This window comes from Trachypithecus francoisi, unplaced genomic scaffold (assembly GCF_009764315.1).
Source record: "Trachypithecus francoisi isolate TF-2019V2 unplaced genomic scaffold, Tfra_2.0 Lachesis_group18, whole genome shotgun sequence".
Taxonomy (NCBI): Eukaryota; Metazoa; Chordata; class Mammalia; order Primates; family Cercopithecidae; genus Trachypithecus; species Trachypithecus francoisi.
The window spans coordinates 532,383-560,262 of record NW_022681463.1 but is presented as its reverse complement, the minus strand read 5'-3'; the positions used below and the strand labels follow the sequence as shown (position 1 = coordinate 560,262).

The following is a 27,880-nucleotide window of genomic DNA, read 5'->3' as shown; positions in this document are numbered from 1 at the left end:
TAATATTTCAACTATTTTTTTTAAAGCCACATTTTCTATTGCATGTTTAAATGACACCCATATATTCTTGCATTCCAAAAAGAATAAAGAGGACAGCATCCTGTTTGAGTTACTGGTTTTGCAGCTGATAAAAACCAATGTTATTATCATTACTGACATCTCTGCTTGCAACCTACATTTAAAATATAGATACTGACATTTTACATGTTGTTTTCAAATCCGCTTGTTGGAACTTTTTTTTTTTTGGAGACAGAGTCTTGCTCTGTCGCCAGGCTGGCGTGCAGTGGTGTGATCTGAGCTCACTGCAACCTCCGCCTCCGAGGTTCAAGTGATTCTCCTGCCTCAGCCTCCCGAGTAGCTGGGACTACAGGTGTGCACCACCTCACCCAGCTAATTTTTGTATTTTTAGTAGAGACAGGGTTTCACCATGTTGGTCAGGATGGTCTCAACCTCTTGACCTCGTGATCTGCCCGCCTCAGCCTCCCAAAGTGCTGGGATTGCAGGCGAGGCGTGAGCCACTGCACCTGGCCAGAACATTTTTAATACAGGTTTACCCCCCCTTAATTTCATCATTAAGAATTAACGAAAATGTTGCCATTAGTACTAGAAAGATTAAAGTGAATTGTTTCATTTGAGGCACTCTCCTGTCTTCTAACAGGGCTCTTCAGTTTCACATTTAGAATAACTATTTCCATTTTTTGAGATACGAATTATCTATCATTTTCCATGAGAAAGCCACCGAAACATAGTTTTAGCTTTTATGAGCGAGACTTAACGTTCATCTGGTCCCCTTCGTTTAGGGCGCCTGCATGCATCAGTACTGCCCTCTGATGGACAGGCGTTACGTTCATAACTACATCCAATGTCCCTTCCAAGTCTCATCGTATTCGGAATAATCTGACATTTCTCTTCTTCAGTACTGGGGATAGCTGTCAACTCTCACTAGAGTGGCATTGCCTAAATATACTGAGTACTTGCCATCCTTGTGTATTTCAAGGCTTCTCCAAGTTTTCATTTTTTTTCATGTATCAGATTTACAACGTGCCTATCACTCCAGTCATCTACCCATCAACTCAGAATTTATAAAACAGTATAAAAATTACAAGAGCACAGCTATAGAGTTTATATTACCTAATCACAGAATCTGTTCTGTTGTACCCTGGGATGGAAGAAGCCTTTTCTCCTGGAGATCCCAAAATTTGAAGTGTTGTATTAATGTCAACTTCTGATGAATGCTTAATGGAATATTCCATTATTTCTGGAGGTATTAGCGGAGTCTCTCCCTGAGTATCATCAGCTAAGAGGTAGCCTTCAGTTTAAAAAAAATTAAAAATGAACACTTAACAAATCTACATTTATCAAATTGTACTATAAATGTTTTCAGTTTTATTTGATTTAGATACATCATATAAATTGATGTAAATTATAAATGTTAACCTGTTAATTTCAAGTTTATGCAAAAAAACTTTCTACGTCTCAGATAAGTAACCCTCAAAAATACAGAAAAGGACAAATGTTTTATTCACCAATTTTGTAATTCATAGGGCTTTTTAATCTCCTGTCTTCAATAATTTTCAGTACTGCATTCTGTAAAGTCAACAGAAATTCTGCTACTATCTATATTAGAAGTCAATGTTAGGGAATTCATTTTCAAAAGTCAAGATTTTTTCCTTATTATTTAAAATATGGAAACACTAACAGTATGGTGGTCAAAAAAGAAGTTCCTAAGAGTCAGACTGCCTAGATTTACATTCTGGCTCCAAAAATTAACAGCACTGTGACAATGGGCTAGTTTCTTATACTCTCAAAGTCCCAGCTTCTTCATCTATTAGTTGGGGATAATGACGATGATGATGATGACAGTAATACTACGTAGCAATACTAATTCAGCAGGTAAAATGAGATCCGTAAAACATTTGGTATGCAATAGCACTGCATACCTGTTAGCCAGTATTTTTTAAAAATGCATCCATAGTTCTATGGCAGAAAATAGCTGTATCCAAATTTTATCCAATATTGTATATACACTATTGTTTTTCATATATGAAGCTTCTTTTAAGGCTTGAACTGCCCAGTTGGCAATTACATTTTAAAAAGAAACCACCAACCAACCTGTAACTAAAATAAGCCAGTGAATATCTTCATAGAGATCATCAAGCATTTTGTTGTCAATAGTGCTTGAACCAGGTGAAGCAAGTAATTGTTGCTGATGTCGTTGTAACTGACCATGGAGTCTTGTTACTCTTTCTTCTAATAAACTAAAAGAGGAGAAAACAGTAGCTTCATAAAGTTCAATAAGCCAAGACATGGAACAACTTACAACTTCCATATATCAGACAACACGAATTAAATGTTAGCGTAAAAACACATATACAAAAACATTATAGTACACAACTGTTCTCAAAGCACTATAGGAATTATGATTTATTTTTTATAACATAGAATTAAAACACTGCTTTACAAACAATCAAGGTTTACAACAGGCATTTGAAAACTGGTTATTCCAAGTTTTTACTGATATGGGTCAAATCATTTCTCATACCATGTTTTCCACAATCTCTCTGCCATCTATGCTGTAGTGCCTGGGCTCCAAATGTCTAAGCCAAGGAACGCAATCATGAGTATGTTTCTGTCCATTTGTTCCAGTGTGCTGGGACACGGGGTGGGGGTGTTTAAAGTCTTTAAACACTTTAAGTGCTCTCCAGGGAATTGTGAATAGAGAATATTTGCTCCATGGGGTTTCTTTGGACTGTGTGTACCTTGTCAGAAGAGGTATACAGTGTTCTGCAGCAATTCTTCCTAGCATTCCTACACTGGCCAGTTGATCAGAAAACTGGTCTCGATCATCCTCTTGAAGTTCACTTATTTCTTCCTCCTCACGAGAGGCCACGCCATTGGCAGTCTATTGCAAGTGAAAGCGATAAACAATGAGGAACTGCATTACCTATTCAGCGTGCACTTCTGCAGCTCCACAACACAGCTTAGACAGCTTAGCACTGCAGAGCAAAAGGAGAGCAGGACACAGCCAACCCTGGAGCACAGCTATCTACGAACTCCCTTCTAACAAGGCTGACAGCCGGGAGAGTTATCAAAACAGGGAAACATACAAGAACAAGAAGTACAGGAATCACTCCATGGTGATCAACACAACTGACTTGCACGCCCACAACCCACCTCCCACATGGGAGAACTGAACTTCTGTCACTGAAAAGACCGGACATCCATGGTCCAAATGATTCATATCTCTTGACAGCTAAACAGAAAGAGGTGAGTAACTGGAAAGGAATATATACAAGCAATATCCCATATAATAAGAACTCAGAGAACAAGGCCACTTCTGCTCTCGGCAAATCTTCTGAGGGAACCCGTCCTGAATTTCTAGCATTATATAATGTGTAACACAGTGAAATATAGCCTATGATGAAATAGACTGTTAATTACCATCTTGCGTAAAACTCACCAAATTTCTTGTGCCATCTGGAGCGGCTAGGTGGCACTGAATATAGGAATTGAAAACTTGAACTGCATGTTGGGTAAAAAAGCCTTTATGGAAATGTTTGTCATCTTGAACCAAAGTTAACCAGGACTCCAACAATTTATCATATGCTTCCATGTATACCATGTCATCTTTATCAAGCTAAAAGATAAGAACATTCATAAAACAAATGTTCAGAGAATGACAACTGGCATTATAACAAGTCACACAAACACATACAAATAGTTTAAGTTTTTCCTTTAACAGAGCTTCCCAATTATTAATAAGTTCTTACTGAACTTTCTAAAATCTTTCTAAGTTCAGCCTGAGTACGTCTTAGGCAATCTGGAATTAAAGTTTATTTTAAAAACCAGCTGTTCAGTGTTATGCGGAACATGCATTTTTCAAACAAAAATAATATTAACATTTTCTGTAGTCAAGAAGAGAATTGTTAAAAAAAAAAAAATTATACACCCTACACACGTTAAAATGGTTTTAGAGAAACTGAAGAATGATGAAAACAGACTGACTTAATCAGCAGGTGTAACAATATGTGGGGAGAACTCTACCAATGCTCCTTAAAACAAGAAATAACTTATGATAAAAAAGAACAGCAAATCCCATACAGTAGAAAAGCATTAAGTGTCTTCAAAAAAATGTAATACTCACTGACTCAACTCATAATATTAGAGATATACCTAAAGTGTCCCATACTTAAAGAAAATTCAGAATTTAACAAGCACAAATACTTTGTAAATATGGAAATAAATTTCTCCCTCTTTTTGGTTCTCCGTCTTTCTGGTTCACTGTAGTTAGTTTTTCTTCTTACAAAGGAAGCACATGTGGAAGACTTAGAAAAAGAGACGAGTAGATGAGAAGATGAGGGAAAGCAAGGCTTCTCCTTGCCCAAAGCTCTGACTAGCTAATAGGCCTCTCCACGAGCCTGGTACCGGATGTAACTAGACCTGTACAAGATCCACTAACGAGACCATGAGGCTGTATACGCTTCAAGGTAGTCGCAGTGAAATTATTTGCCTTGTTATTCCTAATTTTCCTCTTTCCTATTCTTTCTTCTTCATTTAGCTACTATTACTGAATTAAAGTGTTATACCTAAACTACACCACTGAGAATGAAAAGAAAAATTATCAGAGAAAAAGGTAGGATGACAATGTACATCACCAGGCTGTTTCATAGAGTTACTTGTGGTCCAAGATCTCCCTGAATGGAGCTAACATTTGGCTAAAAGGTCACTCTAGTTTAAAACCCTGCAAAGGTCAGGAGGCAAGAATGAGCCTGGCATTTATACCACTGAGAGAGAGCCGGTGGACCTGGAGCAGACAGTGGCAGGTCCTGACATAACACGGGGTGAGAATGGGGGCTGGCAGGCAAGGAACAGACCAAATACCTTGATAGGCTATGACAAGGACACTAAGTTTTCTTCCAACTGCAGCAGGAAGCCACAGCAATGCTTGAAACAGATAGAACACTTTTTTTTTTTTTTTTTGAGATGGAGTCTCGCTCTGTCACCCAGGCTGGAGTACAGTCGTGTGATCTTGGCTCACTACAGTGTCCGCTTCCTGGGTTCAAGTGATTCTCCTGCCTCAGCCTCCTGAGTAGCTGGGACTACAAGTGTACACCATCATGCCCAGCTAATATTTGTATTTTTAGTAGAGATGGGGTTTCGCCATGTTGGCCAGGATGGTCTCGAACTCCTGGCCTCAAGGGATTCGCCTGCCTCAGTCTCCCAAAGTGCTGGGATTACAGGTGTAAACCACTGCACCTGGCCAGATATAATTCTTTAAAGGAAAATCACACTGCTTACACTGCAAAGTATAATGGTGCCATGGACCAGGGTAGAGATGATGGCAAGTGGCCCAACTGGGTACAGATTTTGGAGAAAGGGCTGACACTGGAAAATGACCTGAGGCAAGACAGAAAACAAGGCGGGGGCGGGAGGTTTTATCCTGACAGCTGGGAAGATTCCTACAATACAGAAGGATGGAGGTGTTGGACAGGCCAATGTGAGATGATGCATACTGGGAGATGAAGGCCTCTCGGTCTCGCTTCTTTTGGACATGTTAAATTTTAGATCCAAAATAGGAATCCAACCGGGAATGTTCTGTTAACTGTTTGATGCATGTCTGGAGTTCAGGAAAGAGATCAGGGCCAGAAACACAAATTAGGGCGCCATCAGCACAGAGAGATCTAAGTGTTTATTTTTAAAGTTGAAACCCAGAAACATCCACTGAGAAGATGTTGATTAAGAATAAGGAGGGGTGGCCGGGCAAGGTGGCTCATGCCTGTCATCCCAGCACTTTGGGAGGCCGAGGCGTGCACGGATCACGAGTTCAGGAGATCAAGACCATCCTGACGAACACGGTGAAACTCCGTCTCTACTAAAAATACAAAAAAATTAGCCAGGCGAGGTGGCGGGCACCTGTAATCCTAGCTACTCGGGAGGCTGAGGCAGAAGAATGGCGTAAACCCGGAAAGTGGCGGAGCTTGCAGTGAGCCGAGATCGCACCACTGCACTCCAGCCTGGGCGACAGAGCGAGACTCCATCTCAAAAAAAAAAGAAGAAGGAGGGGCCGGGCATGGTGGCTCTTGCCAGTAATTCCAATACTTTGGGAGGCTGAGGCGGGTGGATCACCCGAGGTCAGGAGTTCGAGACCAGCCTGGTCAACATGACAAAACCCTGTCTCTACTAAAAAGACAAAAATTAGCTAGGCGTGGTGGTGGGAGCCTATAATCCCAGCTACTTGGGAGGCTGAGGCAGGAGAATCGCTTGAACCTGGGAGGCAGAGGAGAGACCCACACTTATATAAAAACTACATATGGTAGATCATTGAGGATGAAGGACTATTCAATAAATGTTGGAGAAAAACCTGTTATCCACATGGAGAAAAACAATTTGCACCCTTACTCGATTAAATTCTAAGATGCTAGAATCATAAAAGGCAAATTTTAAAGAATTTAGAAGAAAACACAGGAAGGGTAGGCGTCTTTACATTAGAATCAAAATTACAAATCATTAAAAAACAAAAAACAACTTTCAACTACATTAAGATGAGGAACGCTTGTTCTTCAAAAAATATGATGAAGTCAAAATGCAATGTGATATCCAGCACTAGGTCCTGGCACAGGAAGAGGACATTGGTGGAAAACTTGTTGAAATCCAATAAAGCCTGCAGTTTAGTTACTAATAATATGCCAATGTTAATTTCTTAGTTCTGACAAATGTACCATGGCTACAAAAGATGATACTATTAAGAGAAAACTGGGTACAAGGCACATGGAAACTCTCTGTACTGTCTTTGCAAATTTTCTGTAAATCTAAAATTACTCCAAATTTTAAATACAGAAAAAAAAAAAAAAAGATACGATAAAGTGAAAAAGGAGCCATAAAAAAGAACAGATCTGCGTATTAGTTCATTCTCTCACTGCTGTAAAGAATTACTTGAGACTGGGTAATTTATGAAAAAAAGAGATTTAATTGACTCACAGTTCCACAGGAAGCATGACTGGGAGGCCTCAGGAAACTTACAATCATGGTGGAAGGCGAAGGGGAAGTAAGCATGTCTTAGCATGGCAGAGCAGGAGAGACAGAGCGAGGAGAGAACTGCCACACACTATCATGAGAATAGCATGTGGGAAACCACCACCCCCATAATCCAATCACCCCCGACCAGGTCCCCACCCCTGACACGTGGGTATTACAAGATTACAATTCGACATGTGATTTGGGTGGGGACACAGAGCCAAATCATATCAATCTGGAACACATATAACCAACAAAATACTAGTTCTAGAACATATATAGACTTTCTACAAATCAGTAAGGAAAAGACAAATATCCCATTAGGAAAATGGGCATTGGACACAAGCATTTCAAAAGAGGAATCACGGAACTACATATTTAAATATATGAAAAGACGCTCAATGTTATTGGTACTTGGGAAAGCAAATTAATTTGGCAGTAAGTGTTGGTGAGAACATGGATCACTGAGAACTCACATACGCGTAATACATTGGTCCAATCACTTTAGCAAAAATTTCACACTACTATCTTCTAAAAGTGAACATTTACATACTCTCTGATCAAAAAATTCCACTCCTAGGTTTATACTTTAGGAGAGCTCTCAGTCAGGCATGGTGGCTCATGCCTGTAAGCCCAGCACTTTGAAAGGCTGAAATGGGTGGATCACCTGAAATCAGGAGTTCAAGACTAGCCTGGCCAACACGGCGAAACTCTGTCTCTACTAAAAATACAAAAATTTGCCAGGCGTGGTGGAATATGCCTGTAGTTCCACCTACTCAGGAGACTGAGGCTGGAGAATCGCTTAAACCTGGGAGGCAGAAGTTGCAGTGAGCCAATATTATACCACTGTACCTCAGCCTGGGTGACAGAGCAAGACTCTGTCTCAAAATAATAATCATCATCACCATCATCATCATCATCATCATCATCATCATCTATCGAATGCTAAGAGCCAGGCACTGGAATATGAAGATGAATAAGATACTTTCTTTCCATAGAAACATCTGTGGCCTGTTTATATACTTAACAAAGCATGTGCTTTACAGCCATCATTTGTTAAGTCTTAACAGTTTATCTTGCCAAAATAAACAGACTGGTAACATCACAAGAGGAATTTAGAAATAGCATCCTCTGACCCACCCAGTCTCCAAAAAAAAAAAGCAAGATATTTTCTAAGACGTATTTTTGTTGTTTTTTAGGTATATATCTAACACATGTTATTGTGGTTTAATTATTCATATACATAAAAGTATTCTAAAAAGTAAAAGTCTTATACGCCTCTCTATCATTAAAAAAAGCTTTCAATAATCCCTCCTATTAACACTCTGATATTAGAACAGAAGATCAGAGGTAGACTGCAAGAGCCTCAACTCATTGGATGGCAATTTACAGTAAGACTATGGACTTCTAAACAGCCTTCTGGTTTCTTTTGGAGATAATGTAACTCATCAAGCAAAGTGTGAGAAATATGGTTGATGACAATTGGCAACTAAATCTTTCAGTCTAATCACAGAAAACTGAAACCTAATCTAGCGCTTTTTCATAATACCCTGGCCCTGCTCCATGGTCACTCTGGCCAAAACCCAGCAGCCAAGGCAGCAGCACGTGCACAGAGATGACTAAGGAGACCAAGCTAGACGCTATGTGCTCATGCCCTTGGTATTGTCAGGCCTGCTGCCAGAGAGGCTTTGGAGAGGGGCTTAGAGCTTATGAGACTACTTGACCCCACTTCACTCCATCTGGAAATGGAGGGTGGAGAAGGTAATCAAAATATGGTATCAACACTTATCTCTCAATGCCCATAATTAACTTGGAAGTATATAGAGCAATACATTTGCAATCCTTTAGTCATAGAAAAAAATATTTTGTTTTGGTAATTATGTTGAATACATAATTCCAAAATAGTGGTTACTTTTATTTATGAAAATGCTGTCAAATGAAGCTTTGAAAACTTTCAATATGTGAAATCTGTCCCCTTTTTGACATCAAATTGAATTTCAGAGATTAAAATCTAGTATCACTACATGATTCCAACTATACGACATTCTAGAAAAGGCAAAACTATGGAGACAGCCAAAAGATCAGTGGTTGCCAGAGGTTGGCGGGGCAGGGAGGGATAAATAGGCAGAACACAAAGGATTTTCAGAACAGTGAAACTACTCTGTATGATACCTTAATGGTGGACATCATACACTTGTCCAGACCCACAGAATGTAGAACGCCAAGAGTGAACCTTATGTACACTATGGACTCCGGATGACGATGATGTGTCAATGCAGTTTCATCAGCTATAACAATGTACCACTCTCGTGTGGGATGTTGATGGGTGAGGGTGGGGAGACTGCATGTTTGAAGGAGTTTGTATTTTCACCCAGTTTTTGCTGTGGACTCAGAACTGCTCTAAAATATAAAGTCTTTATCTATATTTATATTTATCTATATAAATCTAATATCGGATATTGTAAAAATATGAGCTAACTCTCATGCTAGGGTAAGTTATAGATTGTCTTCCTGTGAACAGCAACTAATCATCATTGACAACTCCAAATCCTTTCCATGAAATTGGAAAGCTCTTTCTGTTGATCATCGATTATCTTCATATGTAAACATAAATAACATGTGTTAGATAAGTATGTGATTCACAGACAAAAAATGCAGTGAGATGAACATGCGCAATTCATTTTCACAGAAAATCTTATGTCTACAGAATATCCTTCAAAAAGTTCCTTTTATATTATTCTTTACAACAGTTTGAAAGTGAAAACAGCTTCAACTATCAGAGATTGCAGAAGCTGCAAACAAGTGCCCGAAACACTGGCTGGGAAGTTCACCAGCAGTGTCTGCTTATAGACTCACTTGGCAGAAGTAAGTAATGCAACAAGCACCTGCACGCAATAACAGGAGAGGGAAAAAACACAGGTTAAAAACAACAGAAAAGGGCTCCATCAATATACCACACTACTTCTTAATCTGTGTGGTTGATACATAATTGTTCATTTCATTATTCTTTATATTTTTATAACATAAAACTAGACTTTATAAGAAACATTTCACAATAACTTCAAATTTTATAGGCATTGGCACAACCCCCACGTCCAGTGACGAACCACAAATAACATTTGTGCTGCACAGTGTATAAAACATGAGGAAGGACATAGGAAAGACTAAAGACTGAAAGAGCTGTACTATTAGTTTATACTGTTATTCATCTGCTATTGGTATGTAGATTGTTTCCTAGTGAAGTATCATTTAAGGCAAATAAATATGGCAACAATATAGTGACAGAAACGTCACAAATAAAACTTCATGAACTCTCCACTTAAAAATGTAAGAATTGGCCGGGCGCGGTGGCTCAAGCCTGTAATCCCAGCACTTTGGGAGGCCGAGACGGGCGGATCACGAGGTCAGGAGATCGAGACCATCCTGGCTAATACGGTGAAACCCCGTCTCTACTAAAAATACAAAAACTAGCCGGGCGAGGTGGCGGGCGCCTGTAGTCCCAGCTACTTGGGAGGCTGAGGCAGGAGAATGGCGGAAACCCAGGAGGCGGAGCTTGCAGTGAGCTGAGATCTGGCCACTGCACTCCAGTCCGGGCGACAGAGCGAGACTCCGCCTCAAAAAAAAAAAAAAAAAAAAAAATGTAAGAATTTAGAAGTCTTTGAATGTCAAATGAAAAAATAAATTAAATCCTTATCTAGTTATTTTTATTTTTTTTTTCTAGCTAGTCCTTAAAATACAGAATTAATTTAACTTCAGAGTACCTATGCAGCTGACAGTATTCCTGGCTTCTGGAACCCCCAAGAGAAATTGATTTAGTAGACAAGTATTGCAGCTGTTAGAAAAATCCTATAGACAGATCACTTAAAAAAACAAAAACAAAATAACACTACCCCCACAAAAACATGAAGAGTCCAAGCTATAATTTACAGAAAAAGATTTTAAATGCTGCGCTACTGAATTAATAGACTTTCTTCCTTTTGAAAATGCACAGGAGTTTCCAAATTCTCAATGTAAAGGAATGCATACACGTTAAGACACTGTTCCTGGCACACGGTAAGTGCTTCAATACAGGCTTAACAAAGCTGAATAGTAGCTGACATCTCGGGGACTCACTCGGCTCACATGGGGTGAAAGGGCAATCCCTTCTTTCTTTTGCTTTTTTAAAAAAATTTTTTCCACATACTATGAAAATGCTTTAGAGGGCCTTTTTTTCTACCTCACTCTAGTATTCTTTTTTGAACCCCAGGTCCATTGGATCTAGTTATGTTTCTAATACTAGCATAACAAACAATATAAGGGATACGATATGGAACAATAGTTATGACAGTAAGTAAGCTTTATTCTAAATCCACTGCACTCTAAGGAGCAAGAATTCTGTGAAACTTAACACTGGTTCTGTACTAGGATTGGTAAAGCAGATTTAAACAATCAGAGCTGACTCATACAAGTCATGAAATATTGCATGGTAATATCTTCCAATTAGAATTAAAACATAAAGTAATTCTTAAAACACTTCTTTTAATAAGAATCTGTATTTAAGGTAAAATAGTTAACTAGTTTTCTTCCAAATACCCTGGTAGAGCTAAAACTATTATTATTATTTCTAAAAAGTATACTTTTAATGTGCAAGGTTTAAAAAATACTCATGGATTTCATTTCATTTCTTCTTCTATCTTTTAAGCAGAGGAAATGAATGTGCTTGGTGGGTGGGAGGCACTGGACAGCCAGCTTGCTCTCTCCAGTATCATCGATTTATTCTTTGATAGCTACAAGAACCGTTTGGTGGGGAGACTGGCAAGGATCTTCAAACAACCCACCCTTTCATGGGTGAAGGTGCAAGGCAGACGACTCAGTTACACTGCACCGACACAGCCGTCCCAGAGAACAAGTCCTGTGTTCCCTCTTATCACTGAGATATCCCAAAATGTATGCTCCCTACTTCTCAGTCTGTAATTTGGCTACAATTTATGGCTTCCTTTTTGTCACATCACCTCGCTACAAAGTAATTACCCAACAAACCAGAGAAATTGGATTCTGAATCAAGAATGCTGACCTCTAAATACACTCACTCACTCGACAAATGGCACATGGCACAATCACACATGGCAAATTTATTTTATTGCATTACATTCTATAATAAACTTCCTAACAACTTTATCAAGTACCTGTGTCATGACTACCTTGTCCTGCTAGTCTTGAGATTAGGCTACAAATATACTAAAACTAGATGTAAGGTTCTTCCTTTATAAATTGTTATTTATCACCATCGCCCTTATACACAACACACACATCAAAATGCATATACAAAATACCTCAATGCTATGAAGGCTGCTCTACTCATGTAGCAACTTACTGCACGGCTTCACCTACTTGGCTGAACTCAGAATGGTTAATTATAAAAGAAATCAAGAAACAAACTAGAGTATATGAGTTCAAGTCATATTCTCCATGAATTTCACTGAACCAATTCAAACGCATGTACTATTATAAATGTTTTCTAAAATAGTTGATGTATTAATATGAACAATTATTGATAGAATTTTAATCTTTTTTTTTTTTTTTTTTTTTTTGAGACAAAGCCTTGCTCTGTTACCCGGGCTGGAGTACAGTGGCATGATCTCAGCTCACTGCAACCTCTGCCTCCTGGGTTCAAGTAGTTCTCCTGCCTCAACCTCCTCAGTAGCTGGGATTACAGGCGCCCGCCACCACGCCTGGCTAATTTTTATATTTTTAGTAGAGACGGAGCTTCGCTATGTTGGCCAGGCTGGTCTCCTCACCTGACCTCAGGTGATCTGCCTGCCTCAGCTTCCCAAGGTACAGGCGTGAGCCACTGCACCCAGCAGGATTCTAATCTTTAAGGCAATACTTTTTCAATTTCACATTCATTCTCACCTCTTCGGTTCAGCAATAGATAATAATTTGATTTCTGGGTATAATGAAAAAATTCTTGCCTCCAAGAAGCCTAAAGTATTATCAAGAAACCTGCAGCCACAGAGAAACTTGGCTGAATACTGGAAATGCTCTTTGTGAACACAGACTCTCAGTTAACTGCAAGTCAGGGTACTCATAAATACGTCTCTTCACTCACATGCTGCAGACACCAAGCAAGGTGGCTTTATGACATGGGTTTCAAAAACACACATTAGTATCAAGAATGTTTCTCCCTATGAAGATACTCTTTTTCCCTTGCTACACAACATAATCACCATCAAAGACATGAATTCCTATTTAAAAAGATGATAATCTGTATATATTCCTAAACAAACACAGCTCTGAAGAAAGTATTCTCACAGTAACACAAAGTCTTACGTGTGAAACCTGTTTGCCTACTGGAAAAAAACTCAAGATTTCACAAAATTAAGATTATAAAAATCATTTTAAAAATAATTTTTAAAAATTAGAAATATATTTGGTTCTCACCAAACAAAACCCAACAGTTGTTCTTATGTAGTAAGAGTGCACACAAGCTTTCAATAAAAGCTATTATTTTAAAGGTTCGTTTTTAAAATTATTATTCTACATGTGTAATAAATTATTGCATACTATGCAGGTCTCCCCCTCCCGTGTTTTTTTTTTGAGACGGAGTTTCACTCTCGTTGCCCAGGCTGGAGTGCAGTGGCATGATCTTGGCTCACTGCAACGTCTGCCTCTCGGGTTCAAGTGACTCTCCTGCTTCAGCCTCCCGAGTAGCTGGGATTACAGGCGCCCGCCACCATGCCCGGCTAATTTTTTGTACTTTTAGTAGAGAAGGGGTTTTGCCATGTTTGGCAGGCTGGTCTTGAACTCCTGATCTCAGGCAATCGGCCTGCCTCAGCCTCCCAAAGTGCTGGGATGACAGGCATGAGCCACCGAGCCTGGCCTATACAGGTACTTTTAATGCAGTTAATCCATGTCATAAAGCAGTGGAAGGAATTCGTGCCCTGACTTCACCAATGAGGAAACATGCTCCAAACAAGTGAAGCGGCCTGAGCTCTCGCCCTACATGATTGTTTGGCCCATAGCTGTACGGTCTCCCTCAAAGTTCCCATCTCTCCATTCCATGCTAACTCCCGAACTCATTTCTTTAATATGCCTCAATTTATCAAATTTTACTTAAAAGATCATGTCTTGGCCAGGTGCGGTGGCTCACACCTGTAATCCCAGCACTTTGGGAGGCCGACGTGGGTGGACCGCGAGGTTAGGAGTTCGAGACCAGCCTGGCCAAAATGGTGAAACCCTGTCTCTACTAAAAATACAAAAATTAGCCAGGTGTGATGGCACATGCCTGTAATCCCAGCTACTCAGGAGGCTGACGCAGAAGAATCGCTTGAACCCGGGAAGCGGAGGTTGCAGTGAGCCAAGACCGTGCCATTGCACTCCAGCCTTGGCGACACAGCGAGACTCCATCTCAAAAAAAAAAAAAAAAAAGGATCATGTCTTTACATACTTCTCCATCTCAGGACAACTACGTATTACATACTATTACTACAATCACTGGGTGCCTAAGAAAACAAAAGATGAAACGGTTTCCGTCCCAGAGGTCCAATTTGGTTTGGCTGGATTTGTTTCTCTATTTCTGGTATCAGCTCTACACTCCCCTGGTCCTCTACTCCCAGCATACACAAGATACAGCGGAAACCGCTTGAGGCTGAGATGACATTTAGGAGGTTTACTCTTCAATAAAGTCATCATGCATGGGCCACCACGTTAGCCCTCAACTCCACCACACATCCCCAACCTGGTTTCTATGACTAATACAAAACCTTTCCCTCTGTCCTTTTCAATAGGTGACCAATTATTTTTAAAAATAATTTTTAAATATCATAAACAGCTCAATTAAAAATCAATTAAGAGTAAAATAAATGAAAATAAATAGTACTTTTCTTGAATGAAACCCGTCAGGTTCATCATCACTAGAGCATTTCTGCTGTGAAATAAGCACAATACACATATACTTCTCTGCAAATGCATGTAGGCTTTCTATATTCCAACACTCCTTTGTCAAATCTTGAAGGAAAAATTGTTAAGATGTCAGTGACCTCAAAATAAATTCATTCTGTACTTAAAATCTGCAAACCAAGGATGCCATATATCTTCCAGCAATTCTTTAAAATGTTTGGGAACATGCTTAACTCACCAACAGAAACTAAAAGGTAGCTCAGTTTCTAAATATAGGCTCAACATGCTCTTTAATCCACCTGGTTTAGAAGAGAAAATAAACCAAGGGGGAGAGGGAAAGTGCAAGGAATTCATGTGAAATAAAACCTGACTAGTTCAGAATCTGTGATCATCTGAAAGAGGTTTTGAGTAAAGCGTAAATACTCAAAATTACCCTGGATTTTTACGTTTAGAACATAAATTATCCCTCTGAAACATTCAAATCTACCTATCATGCCTTTAAACTTCTACCCTTCTGTTACTACATTTTCTCCACCACATAAACACTTGTCTGACCTGGATCCTTTCCTCATCAAATCACGAAAGTGCTCGATTACATAAACATAATCATCTCGAGTTCCCTATTCTCTGAACACCTCTGAAGGGATACAAAAAAACTCACATACACATTGGCAGAATCTAACCAAAACAACTTACAATTTAACATGAAATTCTAACAAAATATCTACATTCCTTTTACTCTTACAGCTTTTCAAAAAGATTCACATTTTGATTCATAAAAAGAAAAATTAGTTTCAACATTGTAATCACTACTTTGTGGAATGAAATCAATTTTTTTCCATGATTAATATAACTATTCACAGTAATCGTTACAAAGGGTTGTCAAGGGGTTTTAGTAGATGTTTTCTAAATTTAAATATAAAATATGGAAAATACACATTTGAAAATTTATACCAAAAAACATCTTTAGTATTATCGGTCTTAATTTCAATGTAAATTAAATTCTACCAGGATACACTATTAAAGCATTACCATCCAAAAAATTACAGAGCACAGTCTAATGAAAATAAGCAAGGTTACAAAGATTTGAACCAAATTATGTTTACATAATTGCCAAATAAGTGCAAAGTAAAAAATTCTCAAAACAAATAAAATAAAATTACACATAACTACACCACACCACAGTAGCACCCTGTAAACAACGTTTTTGCTGTTAGAATGAGCTTTCAACATAATTTATACGTGAAAAATTGTGTTGAACAAACCACAGCTCATTTCATTCCATCTCCTATATTTGAGTACTAAAGTATCTCAAAATTAAACGCTTAAGACCAGTTAATATCACCAACAAAACTATTTTCATCCACAAATTTTTAAACGTCATGTTTCCCAAATAATTTGCACACCTAAACAAAATAGTCATTTTAAGAGCTAGCACTCACTTAAAATAATTACTTTCCATGAGAAATGTTCCAAAGGCACCACAAATGTCTTTGTGAAAACCTGACACAATTTACTTTAGAATAGTCACTCACCACTTCTTCCAACGCAGCACTTCGCCCGAAAGAACAAGTGAGGTGTGTGAGGCAGTTAACGAAGGAGGAGAAAAGCTCATTTGGAATGGCGGTTAGAACATTTCGTGGGAACACGGTTATCAGGTTGCTGATAATGCTGGAGATGCCCACAGCTTCAGAATCTTCTATTTCAATTCTAAAACCAAGGAATGAGTATTATTAAGTGGCAGTAAAAGAAAAATTATTAATATAATAGCTCATTTCCAAACAAGCAAATATGGTTACTGATTCATTTTAAAAGGTATGTCTTTGTTTATTAATTTCAAATTACCCATACGACTTTACTTCAAAATATAAGGGGGAAAAATAACTAGTTCCTTTTTTTCTTCTACTGTTACACACAAAACATAGAGTTCCTTTTTCAGCTGCAAAGGGCAAGTATACCTACCCATTGATAGTATTCAGTAATCCCTCAATGAAGTGTGCGAGATAATCAACTTGTGATCCTTCATCAGGGAAGATGGGCCCATGAAGAGAAGCTAACTGGGCAAGGCACTGCAGAGAATCTTGTGCCATATCTGAATCTTCTCTGATTTTTCGATGTACCTGTTAGAAAGAATTACTAATCCATAAATATAAATTCTTCCTTTGTAAGGGTCACGTGTCTACCATGCCGAATGAGGTAAGAGAAAAATTCACTGTAGCTAGTTATTTCCAGAACATTAATTCCTGAATTAAAATAAATTAAGAAAATTGTCCCTCAGTTCACTTTACAGGCCATTATTTTAAACATATCAATTGATTTTTAACTGAGGGCTACCTACATTTTGAAAATTGATCTGTCTCCAGCATGTTATGACAAAAAGAGAAACAGATGCCAGCCAGTCAGACACACTGCTTCTTCTAAAAACAGCAACAACGACAGTCATCTGTATTATGCTAACTATGCCTAGCTACTGCTTCTTGCTAAAGTTAGCAGACAAGTTCAATCAAGAGTATATAGATGCTGCTTTAGTGGAAGTAAACAGTTGCACACTTAGAAAAGCAATATACCATTGAATCCCTAGATATTCATGCATTCATTCAACCTAAATATAATAAGCACATTCTTTTATTAATTCTCAGTTCGCTTACAATTTGTTTGAATCTCAGTTTAACTTACGTCATTGCTATTAATAAACGCTAAAAGATTTTGAATACAAAACGTAAATTATACTTAAATCCATTTAAAGCTCACCTAAATTTTATTTCAATGATACAATACGGACATGAAACACCTGCTATAGTGTTCTGCATGAAGGAAATGCTCTTGAAATACTGCTCCCTAGTTTTATAGTATTAATATTCTCAGATGTTAAAGGTTTCATTTCTGTAATCTGACATAATAGAGCCAAGGAAAAATCAGTGAAGAAATACGATCATTATTAATCTCAATCCATCCAACACTCACTGTTGGATGTACCACTGTGTACTTGCTGAAGTGCTTACCTACTCGAGCCCTTTTCCTTCCCGCACAAAGCTCTCTCTCTTTTGTAAATGTGTAACACTGAACTCATAGTTTTTGGTTATATTCACTTTGACCATTGTTTGACAATTGCAAATTGTTTCTAAATTACTTGCGGTCAGAACATTTAAGTACTCACTGGTATGCTGGGCCACAGTGAAAAGTCAATACATCCTTGTTCACTGAGACCATTAATCCCTAATCCCTGAACTTCTTAAGGTTCTAGTAATGAAATTTAAAATACTAAATAATCTCTAAACATTACAAAGCTAACTGATTTACTGACATGCTTAAAATATGCTATACTCTTTGGACTAGAACAAACTACAGTTCATAAGCCAAATTTGGCCCATGTCTGTTTTTATATGGCTGTGAGCTAAGAATAGTTGTTGTTGGTTTTTTTTCCTCCATTTTTGTATGGTTGGGGGAAAACCAACAAAAATAACATTTTGTGATTTTGTGACCTGTGGAAATGATACAGAATTCTTTTTTTTTGTTTTTCCTGAAACACAGTTGCACTTGTTGCCCAGGCTGGACGGAGTGCAATGCTGCAATCTTGGCTCTCTGCAACCTCCGCCTCCCCGGTTCAAGCGATTCTCCTGCCTCAGTCTCCTGAGTAGCTGGGATTACAGGCGCACGCCACCAGGCCTGGCTAATTTTTGTATTTTTAGTAGAGACGGGGTTTCGCCATGTTGACCAGGCTGGTCTCAAACTCGTGACCTCAGGTGATCTGCCCGCCTTGGCCTCCCAAAATGCTGGGATTACAGGCATGAGCCACCACGCCCAGCCAAAATTCACATTTTAATGACCATCAAAAAGCTTTACTGGAACACTGCCGTGCTTATTTATGTATCATGTATGGCTACTTCTGTACTACAATGGCAGTGTTGAATATGAACATATGACCTGCAAAGCCTAAAGTGTTTACTATCTGGCCCTATACAAAAAATGTCTGCAAATCCTTGGTCTAGAATACAAATATTTTTCAAACTATATTCTAATGTATTTTAAGTTTTATATAGTAAATTCCAAGTACAATAGACAAATTCATATATGCACACTGTCTAGTTCATAAACTTCTGAACACAACTCACTCTTATCAGTTCTTTATCTGAAATCTGTAATTAAATTTTTGTCACGATGCCTTAGAAGCTAATCAGCATTTAAGCATGCTATCTAGGGAGATACTCTGTCAACAGACAAAACGTAATCTGGGACAATAAGAATCCATCTGGGCCGGGCGCGGTGGCTCAAGCCTGTAATCCCAGCACTTTGGGAGGCTGAGACAGGCGGATCACAAGGTCAGGAGATCGAGACCATCCTGGCTAACAAGTTGAAACCCCGTCTCTAATAAAAAATACAAAAATTAAAAAAAAAAAAAAAATTAGCCGGGTGTGGTGGTGGGAGCCTACAGTCCCAGCTACTTGGGAGGCTGAGGCAGGAGAATGGCGTGATCCCAGGAGGCAGAGCTTGCGGTGAGCCAAGATCACGCCACTGTACTCCAGCCTGGGCAAAAGAGCAAGACTCCGTCTCAAAAAAAAAAAGAAAAAAATCCATCTCACAATCTTAAATGTTCATTATAGTCTCGAAGCGAGCAATCAAAAGACAGAATACCCTCAATGAAATAGCTAATGAAATAACTAAAAATAAAGTTAAAATAAATAAATAACTGTCTTTCGAGACAGTATGTGCTGTTCAAGCTTAATTTATGTTACCTGAAATATAAACCACATAAAACTATTAATAAATGCTTAATTTTTATACAATATAAACTCTTGCCTTTCTTCCAATATCATCATTACAAAAGAGTTCCTCCATATCTGAACATGTATTTCACTACAAACTGTATTATAAAATGGAAAGCTGAATCACCACCTGAATATGGGAAAAGGACAGAGGGCTAAGGGAAAGCAAAGCCCAGCAGGACGCCCAGTGAGGTGAATGGCAAGGCTATGCATCAAGAAAACAAATACAAGGAAGGAGAAGCAAGTAAGGAAGATGACGAATTCTACTGGAACATGTTAAATCTGAGATGTCTGTGGGCCATCCAAATTAAAACATCCAGTAAGCACTTGGATTATAAGGCTCTGAAACTCTGGAGCAGGCTGTGCTGAATATAGATGGAGGAGTCATCTGGGAACCAATGCCTGAAGTCCTACGTGTCAAACAGAGAGCCACAGGAAAGTGTACAGAGTCAGCAAAGTTGAGAATTAAGACAGGAATGCCAATATTTATGGGATGAGCAAAGAGGGAAGAGACTATAAGCGAGATCAAGACGACTCTGGTCAAAAAGGTAGGAAGAAAACACAATGAAAGTGGGTTTTTTTTTCCCAAGACCTTATGGAAGGAAAAAAAATCAAGAAGTTTGTAAACTTCAGTAGGGCAGAATGCAACCCAAAGTATTCCAACATATTTAAAGTCTTATGATTAACATATTTAAAGTCTTGCTCTTATGCAACAGTATACTGATGCTTATCCAAATCTAGCACAAGTGATATCCAGTGGAAAAGTACTTTAAATTAGGCAATAAATTCATATAACTAAAATTAAATTTAACCAGAATTAAATAAAAAGATCAGCCATTCTCATTTTTAAAACAAGTAACAAACTTGTTCATAAACTGCTTAAGTGAAAATAGCTACAAACCCAAAAATTGCTCAAATAAAGCAAAAAAGGGTTAACTTTCAAATTTAAAAGTTATTTGCATGTGGTTGTTCACAGCTGACAGGAGCAGCTGTCTGGTTTGTCTAGACAGCTGTTCAGATTTGGTAGAGTTGTTTCCAGTACTGCCAGCAAGTTTTTCACCTTTTCAAAAACTGCTGGAGTGGAATCTACTTTCAGTCAAGTGCATAATACAAAGACTTGGACTTGGATTTGTATCAAAACAATTCCTGTCAGATGAAGCAGGCCATGGAATTTTAAAATTTAGTTACAATTATCCCTTTGATCTTGACAGTGGTTTCAGCCATCATTTGTCTGATTTTAAAAAGAAACCACAAGGTGATTTGATGCTCAGTCTAAATATTTCTATAGAAAATAACTTTTATATATACCTATGGATAGATAACCTTGTTCTAGATATCTTAAAATACATACCACATAACTACTTTATTTTAAATGGTTCAATCAGAAAAAGGCAGTTGAAGGGCTCATCTATATTTTTAAAACAAACGAAAAGAAACTAAAATTAACAATTGGGATTAAGCAAAATAGCTTTTTTACTTTTAATTGGTTTTTACTTGGGCTTTTGTCCATGTCATTATATCTAATTAACTTGTATATTCAACCTATAACTGCAAATTGGCATCTAACACATAAATGCACACACACAAATTGTTTTTCCAGCTTTTTGCTGCTCTATTAGGATACACATTGGTCAATGTGGGAACATACTGCTTACATCTTGATATTTAACCAATAATAAAGAGGACTGTCTAAAGTTATACATGAGATAAACTGCTCTTCAATAATACCAACTTAACTAATGGTTCATAAATATAGTAAATATAAAACCTACACTCCAGAATAGCAGTTCTCAAACTGTGGTCCAGGGATCCCTGAAGCTTTTTAAAAGCCTGTCAGGTTGCCTGTGACAAGAAACTACTGCATAATCCTATGAAGACAATATCTGCATTTCCCACTGTCACTGTCACACAGGTAAAAACTATTTGCATATAACATGAAGACAGCATCTGCGTTTCCCACTGTCACTGTCACACAGGTTAAAAGTGGAATTTCCCCGAGGCCACACAATGTGCGATACTGCAACTAACTGAAGGCAGAAGCAGGTAAGATAATCTGACTGTCTTCTATTAAGTCTGCTATTATAGATTTACAAAAATGCAAAACAATGCTATTCTTCTCATTAAACTTGCTTTGTTTTCAAAAATATAGTTAATTAAAATGTTACTTATGTTAATATGTAATCGTTTCTTATTGTTACTTTCTAACACATTATTTTGTAAAGTTTCATTTGAATTTTTAATAGGATAAACATAGCCTATATAAAGAAAATTCTTTGGAGTTCTCAATAATTTTTAAGAGTACGGAGGGGTGCTAAAATTAAAAGTTTGAGAACTTCTGCTCTAGGATATTAAGCCCTTCATAACTATGTGACATTTTTATAAATTAGCAAGAAACTTTTAAAATAATTTCTATTTAAGCAGCTATATTGATGAGAAGATAAGACTTTAGGGGAGAAAAGCAATCTGTTTTGTTTTACTTAAGAAACACGCCAAGGCATTCCCTCTTTTCTATGGCTCTTGCTACCAGAGAGGAAGACCAAAACTTACTGTGAAGAAAAGCTCCATAACTCTGCTGTCCAGAAGAGTCTCCCGCCAGGACTCTGTTGGCTTCAATAGCACATTTTGCGAGGATTCAAACATAGCTATATAATGTCTGCCCAGTTATTTGGTGTCAAGGTCAACAACAATAACATTCTTACTTTGTCTAAAGTATAAGTATATCCTAAATATAACAGGAGCCATCTAGAAAGAATTTGTAATGGTAACAGTTTAAGCCTCTTCACATATGCTACATAATTCATGCATGAAGCTAAGGAATAAAAGGCATTAAGTGCCTGGGGGAAAAAAGAATGTTACAGGAATGTAAGGTAATGCTTTCATTGTAATTATGTGTCATGCTGTAGGCATACAGAAACTTTGAGAATCAGAGAATTTAATGGTGGCAACAGAAGGAAATACTCTTATTGCAAAGCATACGCCAAAATTCATGCAAAAAGAATCAATTTCTGCAAGTTTATCCCATCATTTCCCCCAATATCTTGCAACAATTAACACCACATATACAAAATGTGAGTCTCACATTGTCTACTTGGAAAAATAGCATTTTTCCAAAAGAAATATATTCACTGGGAAAACAAAAGAACAAAAAGAGTAAACACATATAACATCAAAGAAAAACAACTCCCACAGGTGACAGTATCTAAACATCAAGACAAAGAAATAATCCGACAAAAAACTTCATAGATGCTTATTTAAAATTCCCACAGACTAAAAAGCAATTTATATGGTGTTCAGGCATTCAATTTCAAACATGCTTCAAACAGAATACTGTTTTACCATAAATAAAGCAACCATCATATATATTTGTAGGTTTTTATGAATACGATTTATTGATACTGCCACAGTAACTGAGGCTTTTAAGAAATGAGAAAACTCGGCCAGTAATGGTGGCTCACACCTGTAATCTCCGCACTTTGGAGGGCCGAGGCAGGTAGATCACCTGAGGTCAGGAGTTTGAGACCAGCCTGGCCAACACGGTGAAACCCGTCTCTACTGAAAATACAAAAATTAGCTGGGCGTGGTGGCGTGCACCTGTAATCCCAGCTACTTGGGAGGCTGAGGCGGGAGAGTCGCTTGAACATGGGAGGCGGAGGTTGCAGTGAGCCGTGACCACACCATTGCACTCCAGCCTGGGTGACAGGGAGAGGCTCTGTCTCAAAACAAACAAACAAACAAAAAACAGTGGCTATGCCCCTTCCACTGGTAATCAAATGTCCAGCTAAAATACTTCGACTATGCAACATTCACATCACTCAATGAGAAATCTTAATGACAATCACCCACAGCTATCGTCTGAAAAAAGTAGAAAGAAATTCAAATACTATATTTTGAGTAAAGTCTACATCGTTATTTTTACAGAAAAATTATTATTCACAGAGAAAATTAAAGGCTGTAACAATGCTCTGGAAATCTTTTTTTTTTTAAGATTATTTCTTAACCCCCTTTAAAAGAGCTAGTTCTACTCGGTCTCTGAAGAGCAAGGAGGACACTAGGAGTTGTTTCAAGAAGAAAAGTCACTGCTTGTTTCTGAAAAGTCACCCCCAAAATCTTCTGCAACTCTATCCCACTGGTTAACAAAAGTGAAACTCAAATCTGGTTCATTTAGACTTCCCCTCTCTCTTCCTTTATCTGCCCCCTTGTGGAGTACAGGGAAAGACGTGAAGGCCAAAAACGTGAAAAGAAAGAAGCCTGATTTTAAAAAGAGGGGAAAAAATCAGCCCGTGAACACTAAGAGCTATCAACAGACAGTGAGTCCATTTTCTTATGAGGCACCGATCGTGGTCTAAGGCCAATGCTGTGTTCTTCAACCAATACTACCATATACTGATTTATCAGACACCTAGGATTTGCTTCAAAATAGTCTGGGGATGGCAGAGCACAGATGAAACAAGACTGGCTGTTTAAAGCTGGGTATTCTCTCTACTATTGTATATCTTTGAAAGTTTCCACAATAATGGGATGGCAAAGGCTTTAGTATGTGAAATAAATCTTCTGAGTAAGGCAATCAATTATTTGTGTGTTTAAAAATGAGACAGCATCTCACTATGTTGCCCAGGGAGGTCTTGAACTCCTGAGCTCAAATGATCCTCCTGGCTCAACCTCCTAAAGTGCAAGGATTCTAGGCATCAGCCAGCACACCTGGCCAATTCTTCATACTTCATAAAAATTTACATATATTTCACTTACTCTTTCCTAGTTTTATTTCTCTTTATTTTCAATACGCCAAATCTAACAAATGAAATAAACGTATGTAACATTTTCAACCAGGAAAGTAATGGTTTTGTAATATTTGATATGCTTATAAAAGGTGTTATGATTTTATTTCTAATTTAGTTAGGATATGAAACAGATAAATGGGTTCACATAACCATAACAAAATGGTTGGCCTCAAACCTGACCATTTACCATTTTAGTAGTCAGCAGATGTATGATCCCTGAGAGTAAGAAGGCAAATACTTCAGGTACTATAATTGCAAGAGAATGAAAGCCCAAACCTCCCTTCAAGAGCTGCAGACAGTTGAAGTAGAGACGAAGAACACAGGTAGCAGAAGCGAAGGGAATCATATTCATAAATTTTGCTACTTCTGAATATATGAAAAACTCTATTCCAAGTAAATGAGGAGAATCTCTCACATTCTAATTATGCCTTCCAGGTATAACACAGCAAGGGGGGTAACGGTGTGTTTTGGTAAGAGAGAGATGATAACCTAAAGATTCAATAAATCTTACAAAGTATCAGTAAGAAAATACAGGAAGAAATCTTACAAAAGGAAACTATTAAACCTAAACCAAAATTCTCGTATAATTCTCTCCTCTACCTTTTTATAAATTATAGAAAGCATATACTCTATTAATACTTCTGGGCCAGGCGCGGTGGCTCAAGCCTGTAATCCCAGCACTTTGGGAGGCCAAGACGGGCGGATCACGAGGTCAGGAGATCGAGACCATCCTGGCTAATACGGTGAAACCCCGTCTCTACTAAAAAATACAAAAAACTAGCCGGGCAGCGAGGCGGGCGCCTGTAGTCCCAGCTACTCGGGAGGCTGAGGCAGGAGAATGGCGTGAACCTGGGAGGCGGAGCTTGCAGTGAGCTGAGAGGCGGCCACTGCACTCCAGCCTGGGCGGCAGAGCAAGACTCCGTCTCAAAAAAAAAAAAAAAAATACTTCTGGATATCAATTATTTACACTAAGGGAAAATGGACATGAGTTTTAAAAAGGACTTTTTCCAGATATAAAATGGAATTCACTGCAATGGCTCATGTAACATCAGATTCAAAATAACCCTGAAATCTGATTTTTTAAATCTTGGTCTAGCCTCTCCTAATCACGGTCTCTTTTTCAGCACACTGTCCCTGGTGCCCAATTCTGTGGCCAATTTTCTTCAAATATTGGTAACCAGAATATTTTTAAGATTATAATTCCTTATATGTGGCCAAGAGCATGGGAGACTTATGAGTTAGTATGTAATATCTATCAGAAAATGCTTTTCCCCATAATTATTACAAAGCTCCATGTTACTTTTGTTTTCCAACTCCAAACCTGGAAAGGATTTTTATCTCTGGCATGATGTTGGTCTTGTTCTAACAAGAATGCACATTTGTAATGCTCCACACAAAGAGGCTACACTTACCTTCCACTGAAAAACTAATCTACAACACCATAGACTTCACCAACTTCTATCAGCCAGCCTGGCAATACCACTAATAATACCACTATTATATACCATAACAAAAATGCACATGTACTATATTATACTTTTTATAAGATACAATTACAATCCTGTAACTACAAATCATATCACTTTACTAAAAAAAATTAATATTCCCAAAAGCATTTAAATAGTTAAACATAAAACAAAAAGAACAGTATAATAAATGTTTATATGGAACAGCATTAAAATGTTTATACAGAACAAATGTTTAAAGACAATGCTATTCTGACAATATGTTTTAGTCATCAGATTGTACCATGAAACTGCTGAAGTTGCTGCCCCTGAATAAGAGACTATGCCGGCTCTGTGTGGGAGGGAGGCTTACTATGCATTGTATAATGTTTACTATTAACTAAAATATTATTATTATTCATGTACATGCATTACTTTTCAATTTGAAAAAAAACTAGTGAAGAACATATCACAATGTGGGCAGAATAACGATATACGAATCTGGACCATATCTTTACATTCAAAATAATATAAAGAATTATGGTAATTCATTTTTAATCAGGTATTCTCAGACGACTATTTCTATCTGTATGTATAAGAAATCAAAAAATGGCATTTCAACCCCAGATAATTCTTAAGGATTCTTATAAGAAATCAAAAAATACCATTTCCACCCCAGATAATTCTTAGATTCTTAACTTAAAAAACAAAGAGAACCACTCCACCAGAATTCGGAAATCTAGCACTACTATTCTTAAAGCAGTATTTTAAAAATAATTTCAAGGTTAAATAAAGCAATACTTTCATTTTAAAATAATTTTAATAAAACAATACTTTCCTTTTAAAACTTTCAAAAGTTTGATTTATAGTCACCACTTTAACATTTTACAATATCTGGACCTTACATTGCTTTATCTTTTACAACAAATATGTCACCAACAAAAGAACAGTTTGACAATGAACTGATTATTCACTAAACTGTCTCTCATTATATGCTAATCAAATTTTATGAGACACACAAGTCACAAAAGATTGGAACTAAATAGCTATTATTTCACCAAAGTTCAAACGAGAGTATAATTCAAGAATTTTCTTGGGCTATGGCTTTATACATTTTTCTAAAATAAATACTGAATGCATGCAATTTATATTTTTATCAGAATGATTCATTTGTAACCAAACAAACCACAATTCCATCAATAATAAAGCCAAACAGAGCTGCTTTCAGTCTTTTGCTAACCCTCTATCTTAAAAAAAATCTGTCATACACATCTGATCTTACTTTACCTTCCCATGTTCTCACCAAATCAAAGAATCAGGACCTTCAGTACAGTGATTTTTTTGTGGGGGGTGGTCTCTGTACCAAATACAAGTCCACTCCCTCGTAGCAAGAGTTCCGGCAAGGGATCCAATTCTGAAGTGCTAAAACCCAACCAGTCTTCTAAGCTCAACGCCATCATAATCCCTCGGAAAATCAGTTCCAGCTACATATCAATTCGACTGCACCACAGAAGAGTGAAGAATCAACTCTCCATTCCCTGCCCCCTCTCCACAACAATCCTATCTAGCTCTAAAATTCTCCACTTAGGAAAGCTCACCAACTTCTGAGAAATCAAAGGCATATATAAATGTACCACCTGCCCTATTCTGTAACTGCATGGCCAGAGACAAACATACACCAGGCCAAGAGCCAGAAGGACAGCTTAATCGCACCCTGTACTGACTGTCACCGGATAATCCTACTAAATCTTCTGTCTCAAGTTCTCATACAACAAACGGCATTATCATTAAATACGTACATCTTAACATGAAGGGGGGAAAACATCATTTTTGGAAATACACAGGTCCTTAAATATGCAACTAAGTTTATCCACTAACACTTTCAGTAAGGGTATCGTTTTGTGATTGTGAATGACACTCAAAAAAAAAATAATTAAATGAGGCATACAATAGCTACACATTATCCTCAAGCAAATATGGACAATCTGAAAATTTCCTTTGC

General features: G+C 37.8%; 1 protein-coding gene across 8 annotated transcripts in view; it reads right to left on the bottom strand.

The window, feature by feature from the left end:
- Positions 1–27,880, bottom strand: part of XPO4 (exportin 4) — a 117,480-nt gene that overhangs the window by 25,017 nt on the left and 64,583 nt on the right. For all 8 annotated transcript variants that reach the window (XR_004428872.1, XM_033177014.1, XM_033177018.1 and 5 more), the window contains 7 exons: positions 22,203–22,315; positions 16,855–17,012; positions 16,428–16,602; positions 3,461–3,637; positions 2,760–2,902; positions 2,113–2,258; positions 1,132–1,309 (listed from right to left, as the gene is read on the bottom strand). Coding sequence is in view for 7 of the 8 variants with exons in the window: in XM_033177014.1 (XP_033032905.1) it covers positions 1,132–1,309; positions 2,113–2,258; positions 2,760–2,902; positions 3,461–3,637; positions 16,428–16,602; positions 16,855–17,012; positions 22,203–22,315 (1,090 nt within the window). In the remaining variant the exon portion in view is untranslated. The remainder of the gene's footprint in view (positions 1–1,131; positions 1,310–2,112; positions 2,259–2,759; positions 2,903–3,460; positions 3,638–16,427; positions 16,603–16,854; positions 17,013–22,202; positions 22,316–27,880) is intronic.